This window comes from Sitophilus oryzae, unplaced genomic scaffold, assembly GCF_002938485.1.
Source record: "Sitophilus oryzae breed Bouriz unplaced genomic scaffold, Soryzae_2.0 scaffold_85_pilon_pilon, whole genome shotgun sequence".
Classification (NCBI taxonomy): domain Eukaryota; kingdom Metazoa; phylum Arthropoda; class Insecta; order Coleoptera; family Curculionidae; genus Sitophilus; species Sitophilus oryzae.
The window spans coordinates 853,294-876,298 of record NW_022147483.1 but is presented as its reverse complement, the minus strand read 5'-3'; the positions used below and the strand labels follow the sequence as shown (position 1 = coordinate 876,298).

At 30.3% G+C, this 23,005-nt stretch overlaps 1 protein-coding gene and 1 long non-coding RNA gene across 7 annotated transcripts in view; one reads left to right on the top strand and one right to left on the bottom strand.

The window, feature by feature from the left end:
• LOC115890223 (protein bric-a-brac 1-like) overlaps positions 1–3,231 on the top strand; it is a 506,239-nt gene extending 503,008 nt beyond the window's left edge. For 4 of the 6 annotated variants that reach the window (XM_030910400.1, XM_030910399.1, XM_030910402.1 and 1 more), the window contains 5 exons: positions 873–1,139; positions 1,304–1,452; positions 1,700–1,834; positions 1,942–2,230; positions 2,736–3,231. In XM_030910400.1, the coding sequence (XP_030766260.1) occupies positions 873–1,139; positions 1,304–1,452; positions 1,700–1,834; positions 1,942–2,230; positions 2,736–2,938 (1,043 nt within the window). In that variant the 3' untranslated portion in view covers positions 2,939–3,231. The remainder of the gene's footprint in view (positions 1–872; positions 1,140–1,303; positions 1,453–1,699; positions 1,835–1,941; positions 2,231–2,735) is intronic. The other 2 variants (XM_030910403.1, XM_030910401.1) reach the window with 1 other exon arrangement.
• Positions 3,232–15,728: 12,497 nt separating this feature from the next.
• Positions 15,729–17,782, bottom strand: LOC115890199. Its single transcript, XR_004051596.1, has 2 exons — positions 17,701–17,782; positions 15,729–16,087 (listed from the first exon to the last, which is right to left on the bottom strand). It is a non-coding gene; the product is annotated as an uncharacterized LOC115890199 (long non-coding RNA).
• Positions 17,783–23,005: the final 5,223 nt, after the last annotated feature.

Genomic DNA, 23,005 nt, shown 5'->3' with positions numbered 1-23,005 from the left:
AAAAAATTCCAAAAAAATTTTCAAAAAATTTGGAATTTTCAAAAAAAAGATTTTCTCGAAAAAAACCTCATAGCGTGTTTCTGGAGCTGAACTATACTTCCAGTTCAAATACTTGCACTTATTTCTGGGACACCCTGTATATACACTTACTTAAGACTCACCCTTATATATTTTTCTTTTGAATATTTTACAGAGCGAAAGAAAAGATAAATTGAATTTTTTTTAATCAAAAATTAATTTTTCTACTTTATGTTTTCTTATACTTGATTTAAATTATTTATTCTTTGTTCTTTTTTTCTGATACTTGACCACTTTACATATCAGTATCAATAAGAAAATTATTTTTTATTTTTATGTCACAGGAACGAAACCTGTGATCGATCACATCGTACGGTTTGTTATTATCTTTCAACCAATTTTGATCTCAGCTCGCTAAAATCACATTTTTATACAGGGTGAGTCTTAAATAAGTGCAAATATTTTCAGGGATGGTAGATCTCGATAAGAGAAAGAAATTATCTTTTTACCGTTTTTCAAATAAGTTCAAAATAACCAAGTCTGAAATACGTTTGAAAATTTCCAAAAAAAAATTTTTGCTTAAATTTTGAAAACCAAATTTAATCTACAGTTACCATGTTTTCAAGAAATGATGTTTTTTAACCGAAAACTAAAAAAAAATCAATTTTTTTTCAAAAAATTACAAATTTTCAATGTTTTGTTTGCGAAAAAAAATCATAATCGTGTTTCTGGGGTCTAAATATGCTACCCCTCAAAATATTTGCACTTATTTACAACTCCCCTGTATAATTAAGCTTCTATTTGGAAATCGCCCAAATCTAATATTGTTTTTTCTTTTTTTCGCTTCCTTCTAGCAGACAGCTACCAGTACCAACTGCAGTCCATGTGGCAAAAGTGCTGGAACACAAATCAGAGCCTGGTCCACAATTTGAGATTTCGCGAGAGAGGTCCGCTGAAATCGTGGCGACCTGAGACGATGGCCGAGGCGATTTTCTCCGTTCTTAAAGAAGGCCTATCACTGTCACAAGCAGCTAGAAAGTACGACATACCCTATCCAACCTTTGTGCTGTACGCCAACAGGGTGCACAACATGCTGGGACCTTCAGCCGATGGAGGCTCAGGTGAGACATACTTATAATTCAAATAATAATCTCCTAAAACAGTAGAAGTAAACATAATCTAAGTATCTTAAATTATCTATTTACTATGCTATTTTTAACGAAAAATAATTAAATCAAATTAAAGTGTAGAGATAACTAACAAGTTTTCTTTTTGACACCAACAGACTTGAGGCCAAAAGGTAGAGGTCGACCTCAAAGAATACTGTTAGGAATCTGGCCTGACGAGCACATAAGAGGCGTGATCAGAGCGGTGGTCTTCAGAGATTCGCATCAAATCAAAGAGGAGCAGCATTTATCTTACCCCAGAATACACGTAAGTGTCCAATTTATTCATCAAATCGACTAATTTCAAATTTTTTACGCCTATATTAAATCTGGACTCAAATGCAGCCTAAGTCATGACTTAAGATTAGTTTAGGTTCATCTTAAGTCAAGATATAAGATTTTTTGCTTAACTTAAGATGATCCTACGAAATTAAGAGCCTTTATACGTTTCGTTAAATGCCTAACGTTACGAATATAGAATTTCGATAAGAAGTGTTTTGTTTTTGTTATTTTAGGACAGCGTAACGATCCAAAATTACCAGAACAATTCGTGTACCAACGGCGCAGACCCCAACGTTTCCCCTGGGGCAGCTGCGGCAGCAGCAGTGGCTGCCGTAGCTCAAGGTCTTCGACAGCAAATGTGTAGCATGGTACGTACACAAATACCCATAAATATATATAAAAAATAGTAAATTAAAATAACAGTGAAAAGAAAATGAAATTAGTAATAACTAAATTAATAATAACAATTTTTTAGGTCGCGGCCGCTCACAACCAGAGCTCAGCGCACGATACCAACCCCGTGGCTAGTTTGGTCAACTCCCTGGCTCTAGCCGGCCATTGTGGCAACGTACCACTGCCCAGCAACGGCGCGCCGCCGATGAGCATGAGTCACATGGCGTCGATGCGCAGCATGAGCAGCCCCGCGGGCAGCATACAGGATCTGCGCATCAGTCCCGCCGAGTCCGCTATGGACAGTCCCATATCGTCGCCGCTCGGCCTCACCGTGTCCAGTTCGATGGAGCCGGCCATCAACATGCATATAGGTGGGTAAAAAGTCTTAAGCTTCATTCAGAACCTCGCAATTAGTTGAATAAATTAGTGGTTTCAATTACACTTTATACTTTTTAGTTTACGATCATTCACAATGTTTAAAAAACACAATTAAAATTAATAGAATATGCTAGCAACAGTGCAAAACTGCCAGAAATCTTCATATTGTCTTCTTTTCGATAAAAATCCTTCAGTCCTTTAATCGACGAAATATGACTGTAAAATCATACATATTGAAGGAAATCTTTCAATTTTGGCAACACTGCTGTATCCCCTTCCACGTCTCTTAGCAATATGCCTAGATTCTCGGTTTATTTCATACGTTTGGCAACGTTTTTACTGTTTTGTCTTTGTTCAGTACATTATAAACACATTGTACTCTTCTTACATACGGAAATCTCGACCCAAAACCAACCTTTGCCAACCCTTAGTATGCGAGTGGCTTTAACAGGTGTCTTTGGGTAAAAATATCTAAATGTCTGTGTTTCCCGTTGATAGGTAACAGCATGGACGTGGGCATCGGCGTGTCCGGCATGACGTACAAGCCGGCGCGATCCTTTGCCTCACCCCGACCGGAGAACCTCTTCCAGGAGGACATCGACGACCTGGTCAAGCCGATCCACTCCTCCCCGCCCAGCAGGCCCAAGGACACCATGGCCACCATCAAGATGGAGCCGATGACGGAGTGCCGGGGCGAATGAGCGTCGCCGATAGGCTAGAGAGGCCAGTAGAGGGCGCATAGAGACATTCCCCTCGTTGATACCGTAACCCCCCCTGCCTGTAGTCTATTCACCCTATTAATTCTGTCAGTTTCAAGCGGGAAATTTGAAATTGATTTGATTAAAATGCTGTATTTTTAGAGGCTATGGTGTTCTTTAATGATATGCTAATATTTATGGGATTCTTGTGTGTGACTCTTGGACCTATTCTAAGAAAAATATTTTTCTGTACAGGGTGTCCCACTAAGAATAGCTCTCGGCTGTATCTCAGAAAGTATTAATCGTAGGGCCTGCGGAAAAAAATATTTACAACTAAAGAGGCTATGAGAAATTGCTGGAAATTATTTTCAAGTTTGTAGAACTGACGCATATTACACCTACATATTTTTTTTAACTGTTTTGAGAAGTAATAACTTTTAAAATATACATTTTCGTCATTTTTTACGTAAAAACGATCTCTTGCAGTCCAAGAAAATAAGCCTTCAAATACGAAGTTTCGGTAAAAACTTGAATTTTTGATATAATTAGTTACTTTGAAAGATCTAAAAACGAATTGTGTTTTTTTTAAATTCACACCCGAAGAAGGGGTGAAATAAATAAATAAATTTGTTCTTTTCGAAATTTTGGAGATACGGTAAAAAAATGTTCAAATAAAAGTTGTAGATCGTTCAATTTTTCATAAAAATGGTCTCTATACTTTTCTTTTTTTTCAAATCAAAATTAAACGAGATAGGGTGGCTAGAAGCTAGGAGACAAGTTTTATTAAAATATTTATTTCAAAGTCCGTACCGTTTCTCTGATATTTGGAAAAAAAACACTTTATTTATATTTTTTCAAATTTTTATTATTATAAAAATATTTATCATTATAAATTTCAATCTAAATTGAAATTTATAATTTTTTAAACAAATTGAATAAAAATGTTAAATATACGAACTTTACAGCGACTTATATTTTTTTAAATTTCTGCTGTCATCCCCTAGCTTCTAGCCATCCTATGTCAGTTAACTTTGAACTGAGCAAATAAAGGATAGAGATCATTTCTATGTAAAATCTGACGCACCACAACTTTTATTTGAACTTTTTTTTCTGGTTCTTACCGTTTCTCCGAAATTTCGAAAAAATAATTTTATTTCTTTACTTATTAATTTAAAAAATCTTTCACAATTCGTTTTTAGATCTTTCAAAGTAACATTTACCAAAAATTCAAAGAAACATGTTGACTACATAGTTATTGCACTGAAATGATACATTTGGGAACTCTTTAGTTTTTTCTTTAAAATTGAATTCTTTAAAATTGAAAATTTCTTTAAGATCGTGAAATTTTCTAGGAAAATTTCATGATTTTTTAGTTCATTTTACTTCAGGGTCAAATCGCTAAAAATCTGATGCAGTGACTGTTAAATTAAGAGATACAACAATAAAATTTTCGTACATCAAAAAAGGCATTTTGATGCATGAAATTTCATAAAGATATTTATTATAACATCAGAGTTATTATGAAAAAGTTTTTTTTAGAAAATTTTACCACCCTGTATCTCAAAATTTAAGAAGCTTAGAATAGGCCCAAGAAACACACCTCTTTAAATATTAACATCTCATAAGAAACACCCTGTATATTCACAATAACGTTATTAAATATTTCGACTTCAAAAAAAACATAATAATAGGGTGAATTCTCCCAATTTTAACCCCCTTCCCCTAAATATAAATACAACCCCTAGCGCCCCAGCCACAACCCCCTCCAAAAAAACTATTTTTTTGTGTTTATTTTATTTTTTTTTCTATAACGTAGTAGGCCACTGTTTTTTTCAGTGCAATAATTTATTGAATAGTGTAATTCTAATTAAAAAAAAAAACTTTTTTTATACATACCTACAATTAAAATATCATAATAATAAATATGTTCATTTTAGATCGCGTTATTATAGTTATTATTATTATTAATATAACGAGGTCAGTGATTCGATGTGTTTTTTATTTGTTCATTTTAAATATTTTCAGTATTTATTTTTTTTTGTTTTAAATCTCGTTCATTTGCTGGTCTCATTCATTTTCGTACGTGTTATTTATTTTGTTTCTCTTTCTTTTCTCTCTTATATATTTTAATCGTTGTAAATTATTAATTAATTAATTAATTTGTTTTTAATTAATTATTAGGAAGCGTCAGAGACTTTTAGAACGTTATTTTTAATTATTTTCGTATTTTAGTATTTGTTTTGTAAGCTTGTATACTATAGAAAAATGAAACGCATATGATCACATTCTCAAATCCCAAAACTATTCTCCATATTTTTTTTTAATATCGACGAAAGTTTTACGGAAATTTTGAGCCACCCTGTACATAGTTAACAATAATCAAAATCTTATGTAGAGATCATTAAATTTAATGAAAAGTTAAATCGTATTAATCAAGGCTCTAGAATTTTTGTAAAACTTTCTGGAAAAAATGTATACAGTATGACTCAAGAAAATATATATTTATCATTAAATTCATGCTGATATATTCCATATAACGGGTATCTCAATATCTTTGTGCACGCAAAGCTACAGGAAGTTTGATTTTTTCAAGGTAATAAACATAATATGTATAAAAACTTGTGATTTATTGGTCATACTGTATATATGTTTATACAAGGCACTTTGAAAATAATGCTGTTTAGAATAAAACATTTACTTAAATTTACCATACGATCGAGATAAAAAAAACCGGCAAATGAATATCGCTTTCGTTTTATATGTAAAATTCCATGCCTACTTCACGCCGTTTTTTTCCAATGTTACTGTATTTTAACGATATTTCAAAGGATGATTTTTTCTTTTCAAGATATTTGACTATTTTTTTGAACTGCCTTGTATAAGAACAAACCACTGAAGTTAAAGATTATAGGCAATCCCATTTTATACAGGGTGTTTCATATTTTAGTAGGAAGTTTAAAAAATAAAAATAAAGTTCTGTATCAACGTAGTATCCAAAATGATTCATTTCAATGATACAGAGTGTTTATATTAGTACCTATTTAAACATTTTTGAAGGTATACCGGGTGTTTCTCCAAAGTGGCTCACCGCTATAACTTTTTTATTTTTTCAGATAAAAAAACGAGGATTTGGTATGTTAGTATATGACATAAATTAGGATTGACTTACGTATTCAATTGTTTTCGGTCACTTCCTGTTTAACCGGAAATTACTATAACTCTAGATTTTTAAATGATATCATCGGTATTTTTTTACTTTATTCGATAGAAAATGACATTCTGTATAGAATGACATCACATGTCAACTTTTGACATTTTCTTTAAAGGATCGTATTTTAAATTTCAATCTAGAGTACCATGGCTGTGTTAAAAACACTAATTTTTAATCAACGAGCCTTGGAAAATAGATTTGATCGTCTAATGTTTTTTTGTGTCTTGTTCTAGCCGGTTAAAATATGCTCAAATCGTATTTTTAATCATATCTCAATTTTTTCAAATGGAACGAGGATGACTCGAATATTTGGAATAACAAATAATTTGATACCACACACTTGGTATTTCAAATCAAATGGGCTCTTTCACAAAAAATAAAATACCCAATTCAAGGACAAAATCTGAAATAGAAGACTATTTTCAGTATATTTATCTAAAAAATCTGTTATAATATATATAATAAATGTTATAATTTCAAATAAACCATATGCGAAAATGTCAAAAGTTGACGTGTAATGTGTCATTCTATTCAGGGTGTCATTTTCTATCGAATAAAGTAAAAAAATACCGAGGTTGTCATTTACAATTCAAAAGTTGTAGTCATTTCCGGTGAAACAGGAAGTGACCGAATACAATTGAATACGTCAGTCAATCCTGATTTATGTCATATACTAGCGTACGAAATATCGTTTTTTTATCTGGAAAAATAAAAAAGTTTAGAGGTGAGCCACTTTTAAGAAATACCCGGTATAGCATCATCACTACCTAGGTGTATCCTATGGTTATGGGGTTCTAGCTACCATAAAACTGAAAAAAACTACTAAATAGTGACGCACCCTGTATATATTTTTGAATACTAACTGTCAGAAAAATAAAAAAACGTTTAATTTCAGTGGTCGTACTAAATTTTATTTATGTTTTTTCCTGTCCCTGGTTCATCCACAGTACCCTCGCCCATATCCTACCCGAGTATACCCGTTTTATGTATTGCCAAATGTACTATAATATGTTACGATGTAGCTAAAAAATACCCTCGATGAAAACATTGCAGAGGATAAAAATAAGCCCTAGTTAGATGTTGTGTATGTACAAAAGGGTGTGCTCCTAGTTAGTACTCTTGATATTAAATTTTGAAGACTTGTATGTACTATTAAAGGTGGCGGTCGTACCCGATCGCCGCCATTGTAATAATAAGAGTAATAGTTATTATTATTATCGTATTAGTTATCTATCGAGCTCATATAGACACAACAGATAAAAAAAATATGCCGGAATTTTTTCGGTTAATACGTGTTTTCTTTTTTTTTCCGTTTCTAGACTAACAAAAAAATGTATACAGTATGTCCCCGGATTGTCTTTTACAAGAGGAACATTTTTTTTATTATTTACATTTTGAGAAAAATGCATTATTCATAAAGATTTTTGCTTGCCCTAAAATGGTTTTCCAAATTTCTATACCGTTTTAGAGAAAATTAAAAAAAAACTGAAAATATGGTTGAATTTTTTCTATATTATAATTTCGTTATTATTCTTTGATAGATTGTTATTGATAAAATTTTGTTTAACGTCCTATTTATTGCTGTTGTTAAAATATCATACTTTCCGATAACCCTCAAAATTGAACTAAATAAATTTTATTAACAATTTTGTTTTAAAATGTTTAAAAAAATGAATTTTTTAACATTTTAAAACAGCAAAAAATATGGCGTTAATGAAAATTCTATCAATAACAACCTGTCAAAGAATAAAAACGAAATTACGTTACTATAGAAACGCGTTTTGATTTTTAGGGCTCAACCATTTTAGAACAAGCAAATTTTTTTATGAAGAATGCATTTTTCTCAAATTGTCAATAATAAAAAAGTGTTTCCTCTTGTAAAGACAATCCGGGGACATACTGTAGAGTAAAATAAGTAAACTATAGTTTTGACAGGTATTTCTGACAGCCAAGTGTCACTATAAATAAATTAGACCTAATTAAATTCCAAGGTACAATGGTACAATATTTTACAAGATATGCTATAAAAATTCTCCCATTCGTTGGAAACTTCTTGATACCCCTGTATAATCAAGCATGCATTGAATGACCACAAAAAAAACTGTCAATGTCCAAAGCCAGCTCGATCATAAGACTTTTTGATCGTCCGTTAAATATACAGACTCATTTAGTTCAAATGTACAATGCTTTAGTTTTATTTTTTTCCCACTTTTAATTGACTCTAACTTTTTTATTTTTGGAGATAGAACGGTGATTAAAAAAATAAATTGTATGGAATAATCTAAAATGTCAAAATTCCATGGGTATATGAGGTCTAAATTATAAGAAAATGTATTTTCTGAGAAAACTTGAAGAATTAGGTAAAAAATGGTGTAATACAATTTGATAGACAGTTAAATTGTGCTTCTGATTCTAGTAAAATATACAGGGTGTTCCATTTAAATTAAATAAGTTATTACCGTTAGCGTTTAAAGCTAGTAATTATTTAAAATAAATTTGTAGACACTCTGTATACAGGTAGTATTATTTTTATAATTGCAACAGAAGAATTTGGTTTGGTTATTGTTACTGCATTTTCACAAAATCATAAATATTTCAAAAACGGTAAAATTAAAGTGCGGTAAACCTTAATTAAATTTACCTTTATTTTAATCGTAGAAACTAAAAATGTAATAATAGACAGGGCGTTAATAAAAAAATACAACTTTGATATTTTTTTATTTATTTGGGGCACTCTGTACCTTTTGGAAATAATTTTAAATTGTAGCTTTGGTAGTCCTCCAACTATCCCATCAGTCACAAGGTGGCTTTAGGCTCTTTGAAATATCTGTCAAAAATTTCCGGATTTTCGATCAATAAATTAGACGTTTTTTTTTTCATTACTTTAAACAATTTAAATCTATTTGGCTGTAAATCGAAATTCTAACGGTATACTTGAAGAAAAATGTAAAACCTAGACCTATTATATATAGCTGTCACGATACCTTTTTTTTGTATAGTCATAAATATCGTCTAGCGCCGACTTATTATTACTATCATTTAGGAAAACTTGAAAAAAAACATACACGATGATAAAAAAAACTTGAAAAAAGCATATTTTTGTGATTTGTTTAGAAATAAAATAGTGTTATGAGAATAATGTACAAAATTTATATAAATCATTGTAAATGTAGTAAGAAAAAGATTATATTACGATTTAAATGAAATTTAAAAAAATATGCCTTCCTGCCTACTCCAGGGTTATGCCAGATGTTCGTTTTTGAGTTTCAAAAGAATAAAAAAAGAAACAAAAAATACTCGGGGCCTTTGAAATTTTCGACGTAATTCTTTTTGGCGAAGACTTTTTCGTATCTAGTCTCGGACACGGTTTAGGTTCGTTCTTGTATGAGTTTATAAAAAACTTTCCGTAAAAATCCGGAAAAATTTGTCAACGTGACAACGTCGCATTATTTTTTAGATTTTTACGGAAAGTATCGTTAACTTAGATTTTTCGTTTCTTTATCGTACTAGGCTTAAAATGTGTTCAAAAAACAAGTGTGTAGTAAGTGCCTTCCAAAAAAAGTGAAAATTGACCACTTTATGTCATATTTTATACTAAAAAAAAGTGAAATTTTTGGACATGTCGCGTCGTTCTATCTATGTTTTAGGGAGAAAATCCCGTTTGATTTCGCATGGTGTACCCCTGTAAGGCAAGTTCTTTTTCATATCTCCTTGTATAAAATATATATTGTACTTTTTTTTCGTTTTTATTTTGATAATATACTTAATAAGAAGCAAAAAAGAAAAAGTGATCGAATATAATAAGAATAATATTATTGTGCGATACCTATATTTGGCATTTTTAAGAAACTATTATTGATTGATTATATATATTATAATCATCTCCCCCTCGAAGAAAAGATGACTAAAAACCAGGTAAAGCTTTATTTTAACGTATACTATTTAAATCAAGAATAATATAATTATATAGTTCGATGTTAGTTGAAATATAAACATTATATAGCATTTACCTAAACTTAAAAAAAAGATACGAATAGCCTCTTATAGTATGCAATATTATCCGAGATTTGTGCTAACTCTAGACAGATGATACTCTATATGATACAAACAACTCCATAGATTTTTCTTTTTTATTTCGATATCACGTGAATACAGTACTGTTGGTATAGTTTTCTTTTGATTTTTGTCGAGAATTTCCTCGATAGACGTGCCGAAAATCGGGTCTAGAAATGTTGCGTAAACTAGATTTCCTTTTTCGGCACTTTTGGAAGTTCGGAGAGTATGATTTTCCTATGAAAAATCTTTTATCCTGCACATATTATTTTATTGTCTGTATGGTATAATATTTAAAATAAAGGTAAAAGAAATTAATGCTTGTGTTTCAATTTATACACCCTAGATCCCTATTTTATTACATCCAGAACCCTAGATCATATATACTTACATGGATAAGTAAATCACTATGGAAACTGTCGCAAACATATCAACGACTTACTATTTATCTTCTTACTTTGTTGCACACGCGATGCTTCTACTCTATCTATCCTTGTCGAGGACCTATCGTCCACGCGCCAAATTTGAACATTAATTTTAAAAATTTAATTTCTAAAATGCATATATTTGAACAACTAAAAATACATTTAGCCACGCCGCGCGCCGTACGAATAGCAATATTAGGAAATCTAACCAGAAAGTATGCATGTGGTTTAATATAAATAAAAGAACAACTGAATACTTTACTTGCCTATGAAAAGATAATTCGGAGACCTTTATACTAGAACTTCCACACACCAAACACTTTCTAGGCATTTTTACGAGTATTTAGAAAGTCCAACGAAAAAAATAGAAATATAATTACACAAACTTAAAATTAACTTCTCACTGAACACACTTGCATCCTTGGCTATACAAGGTGCCCCAGAAATAAGTGCAAGTATTTTGTAGTATAGTTCAACCCTAGAAACACTCCTGAGTTTTTTTTCGCGAAAATTTTTTTTTTTGAAAATTCGTAATTTTTAGAAAAAAATTTTGGAATTGTTTTTAGTTAAACATATTTCTTGATAATATAGCAACATAGGTAGTAGATTAAATTTACAAATAAGGCAATCCCGAAAAGATCCAGTGGTACTCAAAATTTGACCAAAAAATCATTTTTCTTTGGAAATTTTCAAAGTAAAATAAGTCCGTTATTTTGGACTTATTTGAAAAACGTGAAAATAAGAAAGAGAAAATATGTTTCTTTTATCGAGATCTACCACCCCTTAAAATAGTTGTACTTATTTCTGGGACACCCTGTATAAAAGCGATCGGTAAAAGAGTAATTAATGCAATTTTTAAAATAAAAAAAACGCAAAAAACAAGTGTAGTTACACAATGGAAATAAGATTATGACAATATAATGACAATGAAAAGTTGGTTTCCATAACAATGTACAGGGTGGGTCAAATTCGACGCTTTTAGATGGAAACACCCTTTTCTATAGGAGATAGACGAAAACTAATATCGGTGTCTGGAACTCAATTTTCATCAAAAACATGATGATGAAAACCGCACATCAATATCTGTTAGCGTTTCGGAGTTACGGGGTGTTTTTCATAAATGTTGATTTTTAACAAATCGTTGTAACTTTTTTGCTATGGAAAATTTTGTATTTCTCTGAAAACATTTCCAAAGCACCTTTTTACGTAGAATTTAATGGTTTTAGTATTTTTTTTTAACTTAATAATTTAAGAGTTATCAACAGAAAAATTGATTTTTTATTTGGGACATCCTCTAAATTTTTAATTAACTGAAAATAACTTAAAATTACCTTTTCAAAAATATAGCACACTTGATATTTTGTTATAATCTCCTTCGAAATACAGAATTTTTAAAAGTTCGCCACTTTTAACTAGTAGGTTTTGGACCCCTTATTGATGATAAGTCCTTAATGGAACTCGAAAACATATTTTCCCAGCAAGACGACGCACCGCCTTTGAACGCTGAAGTTATCAGCAAATTTTTGCAGCCAATTTCAAGAATAATTGGATAGCTAACCAAGATCCCAGCCGTTGGCCGCCGAGGCCGCCTGACTTAGTGCCCATGGATCTAATCCTTTGGATATATTTGCGGAAGAATAAAGGTTTCTTATTCTTCCGTATAATCTAGACAAGAATTAGAAATACTTAGCAGTTATGAAAGGGTATCTTTCACCCCCACTGGTTTAATGAATTCCGCGAGAAATGTTCAAAAACCGCCCAATCATCCAATGCCTTCCAGCTGGCACCATATTCCTCCTTAACGAATACCAGGGGCATTCTGGAGCGAAGAACGTCCACCACACCGGCGTCCACACTGAAAATTGGACGCTCAGTATCGAGGGAGAGCGTCAGGTCTATCCACCATTGTACCTGCCCTTGCCTCAATGCTCCGGTAAGTTTTTTAAGTCAGAATCTACCTGCATTTCTTATTCCACCCTGTATATACACTACCCCCGTCTGTCCATAACAGAAGACGGTCGATATGTCGAACACCTGTAGTAAAATCTCATGTCTTGGTTTGCTATTTATTTTTATTGTTATTAGATATAGTTTAAATGTGTTGATGTTGGTTAAATATATTTTAAATTGTTATAAAATTCTGCATCTCTCATAGCAAATGTTATTTTCGTTTTAACTGATGCTCACAGCTAGAATTTTTTTGTATTACAGCCGGTGCCGTTCAAAGCCTACTTATTTAAAGCGGGCGAATTTTTATTATACTCTATATCTCGAAGAGGAATCGAGCAAAATATCCAGTGTGTTATATTTTTGAAAAGGTAATTTTAAATTATTTTCAATAAATTAAAAATATACAGGGTGTCCCATATAAAAAATCAAATTTTCTGTTGATAATTCTTAAATTATTCATTTTAAAAAATTATACTTAAACCACTAAATTCTACGTATAAAGGTGCTTTGGAAATGTTTTCATAAAAATATAAAATTTTCCACAGCAAAAAAGTTACAGCGATTTGTTAAAAATGCATATTTTAGAAAAACACCCCGTAGCTCCGAAACGGTAACAGATATCGATATGCGGTTTCCACCATCATGTTTTCGACAAAAATTGAGCTCCAGACACCGATATTAGTTTTTGCCTATCTCCTATAGAAAAGGGTGTTTCCATTTAAAAGCGTCGAATTTGACCCACCCTGTATAATTTGTACTTTTTAAACCGTATAAAATTGTGATTATTTTGGAAATACGTGCAACTTTTAATGCGCATGAGCAAAGTAAGGTCCTCGAAAAAGACAAACCTATTAAACGTTTCAACAAGTGCAATAAAGAAGGTTTGAAAATGGCATGTCGTGATGTTGGAGACATATTTTGTAATGCCAAACTTATGACGTTGATGTATCCACGTAAGTATATATGATCTAGGCCCAGAACGCTTATTTCTGATAGATATCTTTGTTTAAAAGCAATAGAAAATATTACAATCATTGTGAAAGATAAATAATTTTAAAAGTAAAAAATAGGCAACTATAAAAATACTCTTATGTATACGTGGTCATATAACAAATACGTTTAAATAAAATATACGACGGCCTCCCCATAAGAGCAATGAGAGGATTTACGTCCCAGTATTGAAGGGCAGAAAATCGAGTCTGAATGGTTTCAAGACATAAGTTCATCCTTGTTTAATCAAACCTCCTACAACACAAGGATAGACTTATGTAGAAAATGCATTGAAATTCTATAGCCATCCTTCAATATCGGGACAGGAATTTAAGCGGTACCCTCCGTATATTTTATTTAAACCAATGACTAAAGAATTCAAGGACAAATAACACCCGAGAGCAAATTGTTACCATGTCACCAAACAGTGCCGTGGCACATATTTTTTTTTACCTTAGCTCTTTGAAGAGATATTTATATTTTTTGATAATTGTGTTGACTACGCCTATGGTGTATACGTTGGTATCATACTAATTAATTACGAAAAAAACGTATTAAAATGTTAACAAAAGGTACAAAACTAGTATCGACGTATAGCACACATTAAGTACATATAAAATCAGAAAAATAATTATCGAATTCAATAAGAAAACGGTGGAAAACAGCTAAAAAGGTGGGGTAGACTGTTTATTTACCTATGAACCGTAACTCCTGGCTCTTTCTTATCGCTGCTGCTTTTACACTTGAAAGCTGAACAACTAATCATCATTGTAATAAAGTTTATACAAAGTTCACTGCACACAAACTATTAAAAATCGCTAAAATGGTCGCTGGTGGCCAGCTGATGACTCATTGTTTGCCATCAAAAGAATGGTGTCTAAGGTGACAAATTCTGCTGCAGTCCGTATATGGGCGTTACATGTGACATGTCCTTATATTCTTTAGTCATAGATTTAAACGTACTTGTCATATCGTCGGTTTACAAGCAAAACACACTAAGTCCAATTATTTTAATTTTAATTTATTTATATCATTTGATTAGATTTCTTCCAGAATATAGATCTATATCCAGGAAAAATCTACTATACCTTCTAAGAATTATTAGTTTAATTTTTAAATTGCTTTTATTTTTTTTAAATCCATAATGGCGCTGTATTAGTTCATTAAAAATGTATTTATTCGTTTTTGGACGTGTGTTTTGCTTTGAAAACCCACGATATAACATAAATATATTGTATAAGGGTACGCAACCAGTAATACACAAGTATTAAAGGCGTGGCCTCTGAAAGGACTCTTTTTCTCTGCTTTATAAGAAGCAAATAAAAAATACAAACTATGGAGGACTTTTAAAGCCTCCTAATACAAACTCATAGAAATGAAGAAATGTTTCTGAAGCTTTATATTTTGGTAAAGCTGTGGATCCGGTAGCTGACCTTAAGGGATTATTTGCTGCAAATAGTCACAGATACTACGCATACCATAGACTTAGAATAAAATATAGACTGAGCATCTCATTCATAAATAGCTGGAAGATGCGGACAGACAACGTCTTGTTATTGTTGTGTTATTGTTTTTGGCTCTAACGAGTGCGACACGAGCGATAGATAGGCTGTCTCCGTCGTAACGGTCGTTTCCTGACGGCTCTGCCGCCCAACGCAACACTGTCTTTTGTTTCTTCAGTGCACCTGCACTCTCCGTATCATAGGCGGGTATTTTTTTAATTTTAATGAAGCTATAATTCAATTAAAAATATATCGTATTTAAACTTTTTTATATTATTAAGATTTAGGATAAAGAAAATAGTTTAATATAAAGCAAAGTTTAGGACTTAGAAAAAATACGTCTTAGAGTCTAAAAACGATAAAAATAATAAAGTACGTGTTATAGAAGAAATTTTAATAATCGAAATTATTTAATTTTTGAAATTGATGATAAATTATTAATTTAATAAAATATTAATTTTAGTCAAACATTTACAACTCTAATATTAATCAAAACAGGATCTATTCTATAGATATAATAGAACAGAAAGAGAAAAAACTTTATAATTGTTTAATTTTTTTTTCCGGTAAAAGTGATGTCTTATTATGTAAATTAGAAAAAACAGGAATCTGTTCCATTAAAGCAAGCTTTTAGGAAGTGAATAAAATGAAAACTACATTTATTTAACTCGTTACTGTCTTTATTATAGAGTAAGTATAATAATGGTAATGGTGACTATACTTTATTCAATGGAAATATGCACCAAATTCAAACAAATATAAAAGGCATGAGTATAAACAGTATTACTACAGTAATATTGAACATTGGTTCAAAAATATTACATTAATATAATACAATATTACTGTAGGTATTACTGTCAACGTGCAAGCTTGTTTGAAGCTTGATGTATTTGTATGCGCTTGGTACATCTTGGCGTTGGAAAATGTATAGAAAATTATTAAGAAAAACTAGTACGTAATGGGGGATATCTTGATATACAGAGTGGTCGGAATTGTATTCAGGAAACTTTGGCAGCATAATCTGCAAATAAAATCAGTAAAAAAAATAGTATAAATTTATGTCCTAAAATGCTTCGTTTCAGAGATACAGAGTGTAGAAATTTCATTTTTATTTCGCTTTTTTCCAAATAATTTATGAAGAATGTATTGATTAATTCGTTTCCAAATATCTTGAGAACTATACTTGTGGCGAGTGTCAACAAGAGACCTTATTAAGTAAAAAACGTTGGAAATGTAAATTTTTCTCAGTAGTTTTATATAGATACAGACAAAAAGTATTACTCTTCAAATAACTTAAAAAATATGTAGGTGGCGCCCCCTATTAGTAAAAGTCAAATTGACATCTAAATCTAATTTTTCATGTCAAAAAACTCCCAAACGCCAATTTTCGTCCAAATATTGACGTCACTTCAGAAATTATTTGGAAAAAAATCGAAATAAAAATGAAACTTCTACACCCTGTATCTCCGAAACGAAGCATTTTAAAAACTTACAAGTTCATTTTTTTAGAAAGCCAATGCAACATTTCTGAGTTTCAAATAAAGATAAAAAACAGTAAAACATATAATAATAATATGTAAATTATTTTCTTGGATACATACATATATGGCAAATAATAACAGATTGTTTTATTAAAGATTTACGTTTTGGTTAATTCTAAAACTATCTTCAGATTATATGTGATATTACTTAAGTGATATTACATTATAAAAGAAAAAATGAAAATTATACCTTATAATCGAAAAAAAACGGCGTCAGCGATGGCTATGAAATGAAGATCGCTGTCATTTTATATGTAAAATTATATGGAGTATGTATCGATGGTTTTTTCCAAGCCAACTGGACGCCGTTTTTTTCGATCATACGGTATTACAAATTAATAATAGATTAACAGTCGAGAAAAAAAAAGAAAAAACTCTAGGTAAGTACTGGATAAATTTTAAAATGGCATATTTATTTTATCTTTGTTTAATATAAAAAAAACGAAATATCTACCTGGTTTACATAACCCTGTATAATTTGTGAAATAATAATGGACAAAAATGCAAGCGGTAAGAAAAATATTTACAAAAAATATGTACTTGTTTACATTTCTGGACCATTGTTCGTCATTTTTGTTATCATAATGGTGACCCTATCATAAAAACGTAGTTATTTCTATACCTGATGTGAAACTATAGGGAAAAAGTAATGTTTGTAAAATATTTTAGTCTTGAAAAAAAATAAGGAATGTTTGGTATTTTAAAATGTTTGGTAGCTTGTAATTTTTTCGACTTTCTCGATTGTTTATAGTTTATAATAAGCCTTAAAAATTGTTGTTTCATAATGGAATATCATTCTGGAATTCCTGTATGTTATTTTAGATTCTAAGGATGGTTTTAGAATAAAAAGAAACACATTTTTCATAAAAAAAAGCATTAAATTAACCAATGCCCAAGAAAATAATGTGTCTACTTCTTATGTACTTAATAATGTATCTACTCGTTATATTAATAACGAGGTTAGTAAGAACCTTTACGTAAATGATAAATATAAAAAATACAGATTTTCCAGGGTTTATAATTTACTAAATTATTATCTAAATAAGCGCCTTTCTACAACGCCACTGACGCCAAAATAGTAAATTTGACTTACCTGTGGAATGTTGTTCCAGGACTTAAATAGTCCAATTTCTTACAAATTTGGCACTGACGAACCATGTTTTATAGTTTTTAAAAATAAGTAATCAAAATAAACACTAAACCGACACTACACACTAAGAAAATCGAATCCAAAAATACAAAATCAAAACATCCAATAAAAACAATAAAATAGCCATGGCGAAACTGTGACAACAAGGTTTTACGACACGTGCTTTACTCTACTATGGCTCTACTACGAGAGAATAAAGAATGAACAGGCGACCCGGCGATTGATGGGTGTTGCCAAATTGTAAAGAATTTGTCATTTTTAAATAGTCTCCGACTTATAATTTAGTAGTATAGGGACTATTTAATACATCTTTCTACTATTAAACACTACTTTATTAAAATACAGTTTTAATATCTCAATATATGTGTATAACAACAAAAAAAATATTAATAATATTTTAGACGTGACAACATAGGCTGGAGGCGAAAGACTCAGACGGCCGAGGTCAGCTGCACCCAGGAGTAAACATGTTTACAAAAATTAATATTGGACCGCGCTTAAATGTAAATAGTGTAGTCTATATTTTATTCTAAGTCTATGACGCATACGCATTTCTTCGATGTTGCCAGATTGCAAGTTACTTTGGAATTATTTTCAGTAGAAATCAAATTATGTTTTTTCAGTGCTATCAATATACAGGGTGTTTCAAAAAAACATATGCCATGCATATGGGGTATCATAGGATTATTTTTCTTCCTCTATTCTTTCCTTAAAGAAGCATGTACGCCACTGACTTTTTTCTGTTGATATCAAAATTGTGTAGGCTGCCAATTAAAAGATATCTCTTGATTTTTTGTCGAATTCGGCCTCCTCGATTTATTAATCACAATTAATAAAATTAAAATTAAAATAAAATTAATAAATTATATAATTTATTTACCTAATTAATTATTAAATATTATTACTATTAGTCAAACCTACAACAATTTCAAATAAAAAAATAATGGTATTTAAAATCATTACAAAAAACCTAATTTTAGACAGATTTTACATCCTGTAACTCTAAAACTATGCATTTCCATACCCACGTTTATAAGAACTTTTTTTCATATTTTTTGATGAGGAATCAATGAGTAGTCATTTAAAACTTTCACAAGTTAATGATATTATTTTTTTAAGGTTGCTATTAGACTTGGGTCACGGCAAATTAATAAAATTGCGTTTATCTCATCAAGGAGGCCGAATTCGACAAAATATCAAGAGATAACTTTTAATCGGCAATAAACTGCTTACACTATTTCGCTAACAAGAGAGAAAAAAACCAGTGGCGTACATGATTCATTTAGAAAAATATTCCAGTGATAACCCATATGCACGACCCTGGTAAACATGTCGACACTAATAAATCTTATTTACAACACAATAAATCTTATTTTTATGAGAGGAATCTCTCTAAGAGAGATGGCATATATTTTTTGAAACACCCTGTATATTATTTACAATATTATATTATTACTTTAATTAAACAGAAATAAAACTCTAGATTGATGCTCCGTTTAAAAAGTGCTTTATTAAAAATTCGGAAAATTAAAAGAGGTTTGTGCAAGTTTCTTCTTTTTTTGGAATTTTAAGTGGATAAGAAACAGGTACTTTGTTACCTATATACCAAGCTTTGTCACTATAATTTATGTCTTAAAAATAATCAAACTGGTATTTATAATATTCTAAGACTTCGCCATAGGGTAAGTACTTCAATACATATAATCAAAACTATTGTTACCGGTAAAACACTAGAAATTAAACAACTTGGATACATTTCCAAAAAAAAATGATCTAAAATTAAAAGAAAAATATTAATAAATAATAGAGAAACCAGAGAGTCTAGGAGATACAAGATAAGTTAACGAAATGCTTACCTATTTTTTGTAAGTACATCGCTTCACAACTGCCTCCCATCTTCAAATTCTTGCAAGAAGGAACGTCCAACATAGTTTTAAGCTGAAATATTAAATAAACATTAATTTGTTGAAGAGTTTAATAATATACTCATAAAAAAGCTTAAGAAAAGGTAACAATAAAGGTTAAAAAATAATATAAAGTAATAATTGGCTGTTCTCACCATAGCTATATCAAAAACCAAAATAATTTGGCAGCTGCTACTAATATCTTAAAATTTTATCTTCTACTCCTATCCATGCCCATATATTTATTTGTTTTGCCATTTTCCAAGATTTTCTTGACTTTATGGTGAAGGAAAATTCAATTGGATTCAGATTTCCGATAAATATTCCCTAGAAGTTTGATACAAAAAAGAAAAAAGTATTAGCCTTGTCCATATACTAATACCCTTAATTATCCATAATCAAGGGTATTAGTTGCTGAAATGATATAATGACTACAAAAATACAAATATAATTATAAATTAGATTTAATCCTATGACAATGCCCCACAGAAAACTATTACAGAGACTAGAATAGAGTGATTATTGTTGTTTGAAATTTAGTTTAAAATTACAGAATATAAAAATTATGTCTTCTAGAATTTTTTGAAAGGAACCTAATCCCAAATAACGCTAAAAAGAGAACACTAACACAATGGAAGACTTGGAATCTCCATTGCCTTAGCACTCTCGCTTCAACATTACAGAGACTAGAATAGAGTGATTAAATTTAGTTTAGAATTAGAGAATATAAAAATTATGTCCTCTAGAATTTTTCACTAAATAAAATTAAAAATATTTTGAATGGTTTTACAAGTTTGGTACAAGTTTATTAAGAAACATGATACCTCACACCTTTTTTTAAATGTAAATGCAATTAGAGAATAATTAAAAAAATTGTAAGATGATAAAGAAAAACAGATTTAATCCTATGACAATGCCCTACAGAAAACTGTTACAGAGACTGGAATAGAGTGATTATTGTTGTTTGAAATTTAGTTTAAAATTACAGAATATAAAAATTATGTCTTCTAGAATTTTTTGAAAGGAACCTAATCCCAAATAACGCTAAAAAGAGAACACTAAAACAATGGAAGACTTGGAATCTCCATTGCCTTAGCACTCTCGCTTCAACATCACAGAGACTAGAATAGAGTGATTAAATTTAGTTTAGAATTACAGAATATAAAAATTATGTCCTCTAGAATTTTTCACAAAATAAAATTAAAAATATTTTGAATGGTTTTACAAGTTTGGTACAAGTTTATTAAGAAACATGATACCTCACACTTTTTTAAATGTAAATGCAATTAGAGAATAATTAAAAAAATTGTAAAATGGATGAAAAAAAACAGATTTAATCCTATGACAATGCCCTACAGAAAACTGTTACAGAGACTGGAATAGAGTGATTATTGTTGTTTGAAATTTAGTTTAAAATTACAGAATATAAAAATTATGTCTTCTAGAATTTTTTGAAAGGAACCTAATCCCAAATTACGCTAAAAAGAGAACACTAAAACAATCGAAGACTTGGAATCTCCATTGCCTTAGCACTCTCGCTTCAACATTACAGAGACTAGAATAGAGTGATTAAATTTAGTTTAGAATTACAGAATATAAAAATTATGTCCTCTAGAATTTTTCACAAAATAAAATTAAAAATATTTTGAATGGTTTTAGAAGTTTGGTACAAGTTTATTAAGAAACATGATACCTCACACCTTTTTTTAAATGTAAATGCACTTAGAGAATAATTAAAAAAATTGTAAAATGGATGATAAAAAAATTAGATTTAATCCTATGACAATGCCCTACAGAAAACAGAGACTGGAGTAGAGTGATTATTGTTTTTTGAAATTTAGTTTGAAATTACAGAATATAAAAATTATGTCTTCTAGAATTTTTTGAAAGGAACCTAATCCCAAATAACGCTAAAAAGAGAACACTAAAACAATGGAAGGCTTGGAATCTCCATTGCCTTAGCACTCTCGCTTCAACATTACAGAGACTAGAATAGAGTGATTAAATTTAGTTTAGAATTACAGAATATAAAAATTATGTCCTCTAGAATTTTTCACAAAACAAAATTAAAAATATTTTGAATGGTTTTAGAAGTTTGGTACAAGTTTATTAAGAAACATGATACCTCACACCTTTTTTTAAATGTAAATGCACTTAGAGAATAATTAAAAAAATTGTAAAATGGATGATAAAAAAAATAGATTTAATCCTATGACAATGCCCTACAGAAAACTGTTACAGAGACTGGAATAGCGTGATTATTGTGGTTTGAAATTTAGTTTAAAATTACAGAATATAAAAATTATGTCTTCTAGAATTTTTTGAAAGGAACCTAATCCCAAATTACGCTAAAAAGAGAACACTAAAACAATGGAAGACTTGGAATCTCCATTACCTTAGCACTCTCGCTTCAACATTACAGAGACTAGAATAGAGTGATTAAATTTAGTTTAGAATTACAGAATATAAAAATTATGTCCTCTAGAATTTTTCACAAAACAAAATTAAAAATATTTTGAATGGTTTTACAAGTTTGGTACAAGTTTATTAAGAAACATGATACCTCACACCTTTTTTAAATGTAAATGCACTTAGAGAATAATTAAAAAATTGTAAAATGGATGATAAAAAATTAGATTTAATCCTATGACAATGCCCTACAGAAAACTGTTACAGAGACTGGAGTAGAGTGATTATTGTTGTTTGAAATTTAGTTTAAAATTACAGAATATAAAAATTATGTCTTCTAGAATTTTTGAAAGGAACCTAATCCCAAATAACGCTAAAAAGAGAACACTAAAACAATGGAAGACTTGGAATCTCCATTGCCTTAGCACTCTCGCTTCAACATTACAGAGACTAGAATAGAGTGATTAAATTTAGTTTAGAATTACAGAATATAAAAATTATGTCCTCTAGAATTTTCACACAAAATAAAATTAAAAATATTTTGAATGGTTTTAGAAGTTTGGTACAAGTTTATTAAGAAACATGATACCTCACACCTTTTTTTAAATGTAAATGCACTTAGAGAATAATTAAAAAAATTGTAAAATGGATGATAAAAAAATTAGATTTAATCCTATGACAATGCCCTACAAAAAACTATTACAGAGACTGGAGTAGAGTGATTATTGTTTTTTGAAATTTAGTTTGAAATTACAGAATATAAAATTATGTCTTCTAGAATTTTTGAAAGGAACCTAATCCCAAATAACGCTAAAAAGAGAACACTAAAACAATGGAAGGCTTGGAATCTCCATTGCCTTAGCACTCTCGCTTCAACATTACAGAGACTAGAATAGAGTGATTAAATTTAGTTTAGAATTACAGAATATAAAAAT